Raw genomic sequence first — 12,730 nt, forward strand, 5'->3', positions numbered from 1 at the left:
AGTGTGAGAATCACTTAACTCAGATTATTTGAAGAACATTTAAAAATGAAACTTGGAGGAGATAAATAAATAGGTGAAACTTCAAGCAGATGTTTTTACATTTCTATAACAGATGATTTTCTTTGCCAGTGACAGTATAACCATCATATTTGGATTTCATGAACTGGAAAATGCATTAAAGAAGACAAAGAGAAGAGCAACTGAGTTTAACCATGTATAAACAGAGGAAATTCATATCAGAAGCAACCCAGTTTTGAGACCATTGAGGCATAGATTCTGAAGATACTGAAAAGAAAGAAAACTAAAAAAATTATTGGGGGAAAATCTGATCAGTTACTGACCCTACATGCCTATTTTTATATGTATAAAATTAATTGGTTGATCTATAGAAAAATTGAGGGAATCCTTGATGAAAATACAGTAAGGAAAGAGGAAAATTTGTTCAAATGTACAATGTTATTGTACAGCAGACTACATTTTCACATTCACATGAATTTTTAAAAGCTACAAATCCTACTGCTTATAGTATTTCATCTGTAAGTGAAATATATTTATAGAGGCTTTCCTCCCATAACATATATATGGTAAAATCATACAAGACTTCTTTTAAGGCTTCACAGAGAAATCATTGCTCAACAATTCTTTGACTATCAATAAGTGTACTTGGTGTAGCTTAATTCCACTGCTTTCTCATATTCTAGACCTTTCTAAAAACTGGTTGTTAGTATCTCCCCCACCAGAATTATATTATCAGTTGTTCTCAGTTGTGTCCATCAGTAATGAGTTGTTGGTCAGATGACCACATTTGGGAATGGCTAGTAAGCATCTGAGATCAGAGTTCAACTCAGGAAAAGTCTTCTTGATCCCAAGCCTAACTCTATCCCAGTGATGGTGAACCTTTTAGAGATGGAGTGCCGGAGCCAACCCCCATCCTACCCTCCCCAGATCAAGTGCTGTGTCACCTCCCCCAGAGAGCATGTGCTATGCTCCTCCCCCCCAAGTGCCAGATGCACCCTGCCCCCCCACCTTTACCTCACACAGGGGGGGAGAAAGCACTCCCATTGGACTTAAGAACATAGGCTATTTCATTTTTGTCTATATTCTCAATGCCTAGAACAATATAGGTGCTGGAAAAAGGTTTATTATTTGATCTAACATCCTTCTGAGTATTAATATGAGGCAGAAAGCAAGAAAGATGAATACTCACATAAGCTGTTCAGCTCTTCAAGGAGGATGTCTACTACAGAGTCCAAATAAACGAAGGATTCTTAATAGGTGATGAAGTTCTCCCAGTGCTGTTTGTGGATAACATTGGACTGGTTGCATCATATCTTGAAATATTACAGAACCTATTATGAGAGATATGCAACCTTTCAAAGGAGTTTCATGTAATAGTCCAAGGAGAAAAAAAACCCAAAACATGTTACATCACTTTTCCAAACTATGTATCATATGAAGCTGGGTAAACAGTGCAACAAGTAGATCAATATATATATTTTGAACAGATACTGTTGATGAATAATGGACCCAGAATAGAGTAGGAGGAAGTTAGTAGATTGGCTTGCATTTGGGAAATTGCACGACATTGCTAATAGTCCCAAACCACGTCCTGAAACAAAAACCCACCTTTTAACATCAATATTCTATTTGTGATGCTATATGGTTATGAATTATGGAGCAATTTCTAAAGAATCAAAATTTTGAGTGACCTAAAAGGCAATGGAGAGACTTAAGCTGGGAATGATAAATTATAGCAGATTACCAATGAAGACTTGTGTGCAAAGGGTGACAAAAATATAATCCAAGTGGCATGTATTTGGTTTTCCAAGCAAACTAATCCAGGTGGACTAGACATGTACTACGTGTAAAGACCAATTTATAACCAGTCTAAGCCTTCCATTGGTTCTCTTGTAATGTTAAAAGATCCAAAGGAAAATGTCTAACCTACTGGCAAGATTCCCTATGAAGTATTTTTGGGAGAACACAGGTGAAAGTTAAACAAGATGAGAGGTTGTAATTGGATCACAAGCTTCACCAACTTTATCATTCACATGAGCTTTCTCATTGATGTTAACATGTATATAAATTTTGAGAATATACAGTTTGAAGATAATTCCTTATGTTATACTTTTTTGTTTAAACCATGAATTCATCATATTTATCATAAATTGATTTCTTTTAATAACAGAATTACTTTTTTTGATGTCTGACTTCTTGTAAGCTCAGAAAATTGGAATAGTCTGGGGGAGAGGCCATGAATCCAAGAGAACTGCTGATACAAACAAGGCTAGTGACACCACTCTGCTTTGTAGAAGGCTCCCAGAAAATACAATGCCTCTGATGGTTTGTTTTCTGCTCTTTTGCTTCTATTTTGTCATCCTTTATTGAACTAGCAAACCATGTTTAGGTCAAGTGTGGTTATGATAAGAAAATTCTATGAGTTTGGTGATTCTACCTCTCTTGTGAAAGTATAGGATGTTTTTTTTATGCCAGAGCAGCTAGGATGAGTTTCTTTTTCTTTACTTAAAAATATAATTCAAAAATAAAGTTCTTAATAGTTGGTGATTGTTTTTAGCATGAGGATACCATGTGATGTGGTGTCTAGAGTAGTAAATTTAGCATTAAAAGTCTTAAAAAAATGAAAAAAATTTAAACCCTTACCTTACATCTTGGAGTCAATACTATATATTGGCTCCAAAGCAGAAGAATGGTAAGGACTAGGCAATGGGGATTAAGTGACTTGCCCAGGGTCACACAGCTAGGAATTGTCTGAGGCCAGATTTGAACCTAGGCTCTCTCGTCCCTAGGCCTGGCTCTTAATCTACTGAGTCACCTAGCAGCCCCCAGGATTAGAAGTCTTGAATATTGCTAGTTTTGCTATATGCCATATGAACCTAGGGAAGTCCTTTAACCTCCTTAATCCTGAGTTTCACCAAATGTAAGCAGGTATATCATTATTTATGTTGTCTATTTTATAGAGTTATCAGGAGAACCAAATATAATAAGGCATATAAAGGGATATATTTATCTTTCATCTCATGTGTAAATATTCTTATCTTGCATCATTTTCTAGTGTCTATATGACTAATTCATAATAATTCAATTTACATAAAACTTGGAAATTCACAAAGTTCGTTCTTTAAAACTGTGCTATAACAGTGGAGTGATATGGTAGGAGCACTGGACTAAGAGCTAGAGAATATGGATGTGAATCTTGACTGTATTTGGGAGCTTGAGTATGTTGATTTACATTTTTTGGGCCTTAGTTTACCCTCCTGTAAAATGAATGAACATACTATCGAAGGAACTGAATCAGATTGATCTTTATATAGTTGCTATAAATGAAGCCGGAGATCAAAAGGACATTGAGGCTAAAAGGAAGGACGACTCACTTATCTTCCCTGTTTCTCAAATCAAAGAATTGGAAGAGTAATATTTGAACCCAGTTCATCCTGGCTCCAAGAGTCTCTCTAACCACAGCACTATGCTGTATCAACTTAAAATTTCTACTCTATGTCTAAAAGTAAGAAGAAATTAGATTAAAGTAATAGGTAACCAAAAGGGGAGCCCAGAGGTGGGTGGTGGTCAAGAATGTGCTCCATGAATTAATGATGAAGAATTACTCAGAAGGAGTGGAATAAAGGATGTCACCAATGAGATCTTTGATGGGAAAAAATGACCTGGTCATGTAGGAGGGACAAAGGATAATGAATGGATAAAGTGTCCTTCTAGTTTCCACAAAATGTAAAGAGATGTTGAGCACATTGGGTGGATGGCCTGGGGATGATGTGTGAGCAGATGTGGACAAAATGACAGCATGAAAAGGCATGGATGGGTTGTGTACCACTGAAGAGCATACCTACATTGATAAGATCCCAAATTCATTAGGGCATCAAAGAATGTTCCTTCTGTGAGGTAGCTATTGCAAGTGTTATGATCTGTTCATAATGATGACAAAGAAACAGGCTTAAGACAAGGGACTTGTTCTTGGTTACATGACTTTTAAGTCTTGAGTTCAGGTCCTCTGACTCTATGAAGGTCTGTGCCTTTTCCAGGATAGAGTACTGTCTTTCTGACAGTAATTACAAAGCTTGGCATTTATTTAATAAAAGTCCTTCAAAGAACTTGTTATTTTCATATTTATTGTCATCCCTTTGGGAGTATTATTATCCTTTCTCTCAAGACAGAAATAGAATGAGAGAGATGTAAGATGACTTGCCCAGGATGCCATGCTCATACATCTTCTATATTTTGAGAGGGTCTAGACATGCAATTTCATTGGTGTAGAATTTCCATTGAGAAATACATAGAATTTATATAGTACTTTAAGGTTTGCAAAGCTCTTTTACAATTGTTATCTCATTTTACACTCACAGCGATTTTTGTTATTGGTAGGGTGTTATAATTGTCCCCCATTTTATAGATGAGGAAACTGAGGCAGACAGCAGTTAAGTGACTTGCTCAGAGTTGCACAGCAAGTATATGAGGCCAGATTTGAACTGTGGCTTTCTTGACCGCAGCTCTAAACTACCACCTGCCTAGAATATCAACTCTATCAACCAATATCGATGGATTTGCAATCAATCTGCAATTTTTCTATATATTGTATCTTAGAAAGTTTCCAGGGACACTAAGGTTGTTACTTGCCCAGAGTCCCACAGTCGGTATGTTTCATCGGTAATATTTGAACCCAGTTCATCCTGCCTCCAAGGGTACCTCTAACCACAGCACTATGCTGTATCAACTTAAAATTTTTTTAAATCATGGAATTTGAATTCTAGGACTCTTTATAATAGGCAACACTCTTGATTCTTTCTTTCTAGGTGTGTATCCATGATGAAGGATGGAATTTTACCTTCCACCATTCATACTTTTTACATGGCTGCCTGCAAGGTAACTCATGCTGGAAACCTACCACATGTTCCTAGCTTAGTTCTTAGCTGTTCTTACATTTGGCATTAGCTCTTTTCAATGCTTAAAATGCCAATGTGTGTGTTTTTCTTTAGCATCTGATACATGCATGAATCAGGTATTTATAAATCTATAGAATGCATCTATTCATGGAAACATTAGAACTAGTTAAATTCATTTTTTTTCAATCCTTACCTTCCATTTTTGAATCAATATTGTGTATTTTGGACTCTAGGAATAGGCAGAAGAATAGTAATGACTAAATAATGGGGGGTTAAATGACTTACCCAGGGTCACACAGCTAGGAAGTGTCTGAGACCAGATTTGAACCCAGGACCTCAGATCTCTAAGTCTGGCTCTCAATCCACTGAGTCACCTAGCTGTCCCCATTCTTGAACTAAAATTCACTCTATGATCCAGATTGGACAAATCACACAGAACTCCAGACACATACTCACTAAGACAGAATATGATAAGATTCTTATTTCCCTCATTTTATATTTGTCCTTATTAATTTTCATCTTAGATTCAATCCATCATATCCTAAGCTGTATTTGATGTATTATTTTGGAACTCAAAGAATATTACAATGAAAGAGATATTAGAGGGATCCTCTAGTTAAATCTCCTATTTACATTTGAGAACTGAGTCCCAGAAGAAGTAGCAACTTTCCCAAGGACACACAGTGGCAGCAAACTAAGATCTCCAGATTCCTAGAGTCCAAAGTTATTTTCAAATAGGAAAAGTTTGTTTACAAAATCTCTTCTTATAGAATTATCCCTTTCCCCTTAGAATCTTTCTTCCCCTAGGATTTTCAAATTGTCCCAAGATATACTCCCAAATTCTTCATTCTCTAAAAATTTCAAATCCATTTTTCCTTTAAAAATTGTTTTGCTCTCTGTCCATACACTCGTAGTCTTGTTCTCAGAGGCCAGTAAATCTGACAAACTAATATGATCAGAAGTACATTGTAGCCTGCTCACACAAAGCCATGAGAACAGACTGTAAAATGTTCACTATACGGACATTAGTTTTTGGAGACCCAGTTGTTTACTAGCACACTCCTGTTAAAAAACCGACTGGAAAAATCACTTAAGTCAGAAGACCTGGATTTGAATCCCAGCTCTCCCATTTACTAGCTGGTTATGTTAATTTACATTCATGGCATTTCATTTTCTCACGTATAAAACAAAGATAATAGTACTTGCATGGTTGCTGTGAGATTCAAGTGGAAGAATATTTATAAAAGACTTTGAAACAAAAACTGCTATAAAAATGTCAGCTGTCATTCCATCCCTACTGCAGGATAAATACTGCCTTAATCAAAATGCCAGTGATTCTGACTGGTCAGACAATCAGTCTGACAGAATTTCTGTTTGAGAGCAAAACGGATAATAGGGAAAATATTTTTGGTGGATCTTTCAAATTGCACAAGTCCAGGGATGTGCTGGCACCAGCTTATACTGGCTCAGGAGAACTGTATTAAATTTTCAAGCATGCACATTTATACCCCTAAAATCAGCAAATTCTCCAGATCAGGGCTTGATATATTATTTTGCTGGTTGATTTTGTTGACTTTAAAAATTGATGGAGAAAATATAAAAAATGCAAATTAAACTTAAAAGTGTGTCAAATATATGGTTTTTTAGAGAGCCATTTGTTAAAGTTCCCAATATATCCCTGAATTCATGCTTTCTTAAAAGGACTGACATGTCTCTCAATTGTGAAAGTCTTCAACTCAACATCTAGAACAATGCTGATTACCTAAAATGTCTCATCTAGAACCTTAAGGATGCCCCTATTTAGTGTTATGAAAGAAATAGGTATCAGGAATTACATGTAATCCCAATTTGTGAATAAATGCTGATGTACAAAACCACTTGATGAACTTTCCTGAATGAAGGAGAGAGAGAAAATTAGGTATCCCAAACTGGGGACTTATTTCCCTTTGGTACAGTAAAATATGTTGGAATTAGGGGTCAGAGGACCTGGATTTGAATTCAGATTTTGTTGACTTCTATCTGGGTGATCTCCTGGGCCTCCGTTTGCTCAATTGTAAAATGAAGAATTTTGACTGGATGATCTCTGAAGTCCCCTTTGAAACCTTGTGGAAATTAAAAAAAAAATTCTGTCTTCCTCCTATGCTTCCTGCCTTGTACAAAAGGATTACCTCAAATATTTAGTTTCCTTTTGTTTTTTCTATCAGTTTTATTTTCTTTTGCAATATCCTTCCTTGCTTTTCTTTGTATATTTGTCACAAGTGCTTTATTTTTCTTTCTTTCCATGAGGGGAGGAGGAGAAAATTTTTTTCAGTCTTTTTCTTTTTTTTATTCTAATTTTGAATATTTTCCCATAGTTACATATTTCATGTTCTTTTCCCCTCCCCCAAACCTCCCTAATCCTTAGCCGACGCACAATTCCACTGGGTTTTTCAGTCCTAATTCCATATTATTGATAGTTGGACTAGAGTTATCGTTTAGTGTCACATCCCTAATAATATCCCCATCAGCCCACGTGATCAAGCAGTTGAGGAGGAGAAAATTAAGTGCTTGTTAATTGGGGGGGGGGGGGGAAGTTAAAACAAATATCGCCTTTGTTGTTGAACTCCATACTAGGTTAGTTTTTAACTAGTTAAATGGCTTTAATGCTAGGTCTCGCCACAAGGTGGTGCCCAGAGCTCATCAGTGACTTGACAAAACCCTTTTTCCTTCATCTCAATCAGTACAAGGAAGAATCACTTATTTCGGCCTGTGAGAAGTGGCTAGAAATGAACTTGGTTCCTCTGATTGGGAAGCAGATCCACCTCCGGACAATACCTCAAGAACTACTCCAGAAAGTACTCCGATCAGACAGGTCAGTCTTCAATGGGTCTCTCTTTTGAGGATTGAAGACTTGGGAGGGATCTAGAAATACAGAACTGGGCAGTAGATAGCTAAAGGCGGGGAAAAGAAAGTTTTATTTAGGAACTGCTAAGACTAGCAGTCTCATTCTTATTCCCTAAAAGTATTCGTATTCCCTAGGACAAAAGATGAAATGGGAGGTATATGGGTATCTCTTCTGGTCCTTTCCAGTCTAATAAAGGGAATATTCTCCTTTTAAACCCTAGATTAGATTTCCCTCTGTGTAAATGAGGGGAGAGAGGATGAAACAGATCATAGCAATGGCCATGATCATAGATCCCAAGTCAGAAAGGATCTCAGAGGTTATCTAGTCTTGCATTTTCATTTTATAGATGAAGAAACTGAGGCACAGAGGTTAAACGGATTGCTTAAAGTCATGCAGGTAGTAAACAGAGCTGGGAACCTATGTGGACTTCTCCTCAGGGATGGATATGAAAAAGTTCTTTTTATCATCCATCTCCAAGGCTCATCCTTCTTTCCACTATACCTTATTAGAAATGTCCACCCCTGATTAGGTCATGTAGAGATAGTTGGGAGTATGTGCCCCCTTCCCCATTTTCTACCTATTCTTTTCCCCATTTCATTCAGTACAAGAAAAATCCTCCTCCTGGTTCTAACACTCCAAATTCCCAAGAATGCTTCTTATGGGGGGGATGAATCTCAAAAGTGAGAATTGAATTTCACCAGAGATCTCACTAAAATTTTAGGTGTTCAATTTGAAATAAATGTTTTCCTCACATCCCCTCCATGGAAAACATTCAGATTTTTTTAATCACCAGCAGAACAACTCTCAAGAGTTATATCATTAGTCAATTCTTATTCCAGAACAGCAGATTCTAGAGGACAGGACAGTTGATTGTCATGTTTATCTTTAATGGAGAATGAACTTGGCAGAGCATTCTTCCTTCTCTCTTGGCTGTAAGATGCTTTGTTATCAAATACGGCCTCACTAATTCAGGACCCAAGACTTGATGCTGGCAGAGGCCTTCATTCAATACATCATCCTCTTTCTGGGTGCAGCAAAGAAAATGTTTCGAAATGGTTGGATTAAAGATAAACACGTCTTCTCTTGCACTTTCAAAACATTCCCACTCCCTTGGAAAGAGTGTGCTGTTGTACCCTGGTAGTATTTGACCAAGGGCGGAAGGGTGTTAAGGGGAAGTGGGGAAACATTTGACCATGAGCCAGAAAATTGGAGGTGAGATGAAGACTTAATTTGAAAATTACTGCAGGGATGGAAAAGAGGCCAAGAAACTGAAATGTCTAGCGTCTCATTTCCAAAACTAGGGTAGTTGTGACTGACTTGTGTAAACTGGCTCCTTTCCCCTTTTGTCCAATCCAAAGTTTTGTCTGTACAGTGCGTACCAAAATTACTACATACTCATTTCAGTGTTCTGTAAATAGCACCCATCCCTGGATGAGTTGAGATTTGGATGGCCAACTCTGTTGGAAGGATGAAGCCCAATGACCAAAACTTACAACTGACCAAGATCCTTCATGCCTCATCCAGACAATCTCCAGAAACCTCATTTATGAAATACTGAAATTTGAAGAGATAACCAGACAGTGCAGGAGACAAACATTCTTAAATAGCTTTTATAAGGATGGGCGTGATTGGCTTACCTTGTTTAAAAAAAAAATGTGGAATCTCCCTAGTTCCAGTCTAGCTTTTAGTTTCCCAGGCTTCCTTTAAATCTTACTTTCTACGGGAGACCTTTCCCAGCCCATCCACCTGCTGGAGACTTCTCCTCTCCTATGTATGTATTTCGCGTGTACCTGTTTATTGAGATGTTGCCTGCCCTCATTAGAATGTAAGACCTTTGGGGCCAGGGACTTTGTTTGCCTTTTCTTTATATCCCCAGAGCTTAGCACAATGCCTGACACATAGAAGGTACTTAATAAATGTTTGCCTTAACTTGGTTGGTTGGTACAGATTATCTGAGATAAAATGGATAAATTTGGTTTAGTTCCAGGAAGACAGGTCTGTTCTATGAAGAGAAATCTTTGAGATAAAAAGGGCTTTGGTTGAAGATGCCAAATGCTGGAGCCCTGGAGATGACACTTCTTATTCACTCACCTAACCTACACTGCTAGTTAACTTCTAATTGGTGCGGGGGATAGAGAACTAGCCTTGGAACCTGAGTTCAAATTCTGACTGAGATGGTCACTGTGTGTTCCTGCGCAAGTTACTTAACTCTGTCATCCTCAGTTTCCTCATCTGTAAAATGAAGATAAAAAATAGCCCCCACTTCACAGGATGAAATGAGATAATCCATGTAAAGCATTCTGCAAATCTTAAGGCACCACATAAATACTACTAATTATTATTTTATTATTCCATCTGAGGGTCAAGGTACACCCTTCCCCAAGAATTGCCCTTATGAAACTTTGGGGACTGCTTGGGTGTTTGGGAATTAATATTTGGAGTTGAGGGCTATTTGGATTCTTAGGTAGACTCTCTCTCAATTTTTCCATTAGATCCTAGTCTGGTTCTGTTCATCTCATGACTTCCCTCTCTCCCCCCATTCCATGTTGCTTGTACTTCCATTTCTTTTGGGGGAGGGGGAGTTCTCTCCTTTCAATAAACATCCCAAAGTAAAATATGTATGGTTTTCTGGAACTTCATCTGTAGTGTTTTTTCTTTAATTTTTTTGTTTACTTGGGCATTCAGTGGGAAATTAATTTTCTTCTGAGAGGTCACCACTAGGTTAGTCTGTTATGGAAACTCCCAAGCCCTATGTAACCCTCTTTCTTAGCTGTATTTCACTGGAACATATAGTCCTCATGTAATTTCAAGAACAGAGACAACCTCCAATCATCAACTAGTTCAATCCTCATTCTTCATGAAAAATAATTCACAGGAGAGCTAGGTGGCTCAGTGCATAGAGTGCCAGACCTGTAATTGAGAGGACCTGGGTTCAAATTTGGCTTCAGACACGTCCTGCTTGTGTAACCCTGGGCAAGTCACTTAACCCCAGTTACTTTGCCCTTATCACTCTTCTGCCTTGGAACCAATACTTGTATTGATTCTTAGAAGATTTGAGTTAAAAGAAAAAAACAATCTATTCATACCATCCCAGAATGCTATCACTTATCTTAAAAACATTTCCTCAGGGTTTTAATAAGTAGTCTGTATACTAGGAAAATCACTAATTATGAAAACAAAGATGGTGCTTGATAGAGAAAGCATCCATTCCATTACTCAGATCTTGACTTCCTAAGCTCCTTTAAAGAAATTCTTATTTTAAAGATTGGATCTTCATTTCTTGCCCAGGCTGCCACTCATTACTCTCACTACTGATTATTCAACTTTGACCTGCTCCTTATCAAACCTGGAACAAGTCATCCCTGGTGAACTGGCAGCCCCTTCCTCCTGGGGCCTCACCATAGTAATGCTGTAGCTCAGAGTCTTTAATTTAAGAGTTCCACCTGCCTCAGTCTCCCAGATTGCAAGGAATCCAAACATGTGCTTCAGACCCAGATGAAGGACCTGCTACTAAAAGGATCCTTCCAGATGCTTAATGATTTCTGAAACTATTTATTACCTAGCAATTAAAAAGATACCCACTGTAGTTACCCACTGTAGTTGGGCATTAGCCAATACAGCTAAAGACCAAACTCTGGTAAACGTCTACAGTTCCTGAGTAAGTAATCAGCTGTTGCCTCAATCGGGGTCCTCTTTTCACTTTTGTAAAAGGGTAGATGCTTATGTGTCTTTAAGGTTTGTGAAGCCTTTTACACATTATCTCATTTTGTCCTTCCAACAGCCCTACAGGTATTATTGTCCCCACTTTCCAAATAAATAAACTGATCTGAAGAGAGACTAAGTAATGATACAGCCAGAAAGTGATGAAGCTGGGATTCGAGGCTAGATTTCTGCTGACTCCCACCAAGTGTAGATACCTTCTTGCTACGTCATGTTACTTTTATTATAAAAAACTTCCCTCTCTGCTTTTTTAAGGGGGGCAGATTTAACTAGATTATATCATAATTAAAGCTATTTGCATCCTTGAGTAAATAAAAGTGTATTTAAATTCCTTCTTGGTATTATTTAAAATTCTTGTAAACTTAACTTTAAACACCAACAATAAGGCATATTTGAAAAACTGAAAACATGAATAAATATTTATAATGTCCAGAGAAATTTATTACTTACTCTCTGTGTATATCTTCTCTTCATCCTTCCCTCAAAAAAGTCCAAATTTTATATATCTGATTTTACAGAGAAGAAACTAGAACAAACCTTTAATATGCCAAAGTCATAGAATCTCAGAGTTGGAAAGGATCTTTATGTCAACCTTTAGCCAGACAAGAATCAATAAAATACCTGACAAAAGGTCATCTGGCATTTTCCTGAAGTTCCTGAAATAAGTGGTGGACCACTACCAGGAGCCTACCTGGAAGCAGTTCAACCTGCTTCTCAAAAGCTCTGGATAAGAAATTTTACTTTATAAGGAACCAAAGTCTGTTTTTGTTGTTGTTGTTGTTGTTGCCAATTCCACTCATTCTCTCACTTGGGTTTAAGCAGAACAAATCTAAAACTTCTCACTATGGATCCCTTCAAAAACCTGAAAGGGGTTTTAATGTAACTTTTAACCTTTAAAATCCTTGCTTTTCCTTCTCCAGGCTATGTAGCCCTACTTCCTTCAACTAACTCTGACACTAGCTTTTCACTGTCCTAGTTGCCCTTTTCTGAATTGGCTCCAATTTAGAAATGTTTCTTGGGGCAGGTAGAATGATGTAGTTAGTGGACAGAGAGCTGAGTCCAGAATAAGGAAGACCTGAATTCAAATCTTGCCTCAGGCTAACTATATGACCCTGGGCAAGTCACTTTATACTTCTGTCTGCCCTGGTTTCCTCATTTGCAAAATGTGGATAATAATTTCCCCTTTAGGATAAAATTTGTAAAGTGCTTTAGT

At 37.5% G+C, this 12,730-nt stretch overlaps 1 protein-coding gene across 1 annotated transcript in view; it reads left to right on the forward strand.

Moving 5' to 3' along the window:
* Nucleotides 1-12,730, forward strand: part of BTBD16 (BTB domain containing 16) — a 140,785-nt gene that overhangs the window by 61,303 nt on the left and 66,752 nt on the right. The window contains exons 8-9 of the mRNA XM_044662609.1: nucleotides 4,824-4,893; nucleotides 7,634-7,764. Of these exons, the coding sequence (XP_044518544.1) occupies nucleotides 4,824-4,893; nucleotides 7,634-7,764 (201 nt within the window). The remainder of the gene's footprint in view (nucleotides 1-4,823; nucleotides 4,894-7,633; nucleotides 7,765-12,730) is intronic.

Source organism: Gracilinanus agilis, chromosome 2 (assembly GCF_016433145.1).
Source record: "Gracilinanus agilis isolate LMUSP501 chromosome 2, AgileGrace, whole genome shotgun sequence".
NCBI classification, from domain to species: domain Eukaryota; kingdom Metazoa; phylum Chordata; class Mammalia; order Didelphimorphia; family Didelphidae; genus Gracilinanus; species Gracilinanus agilis.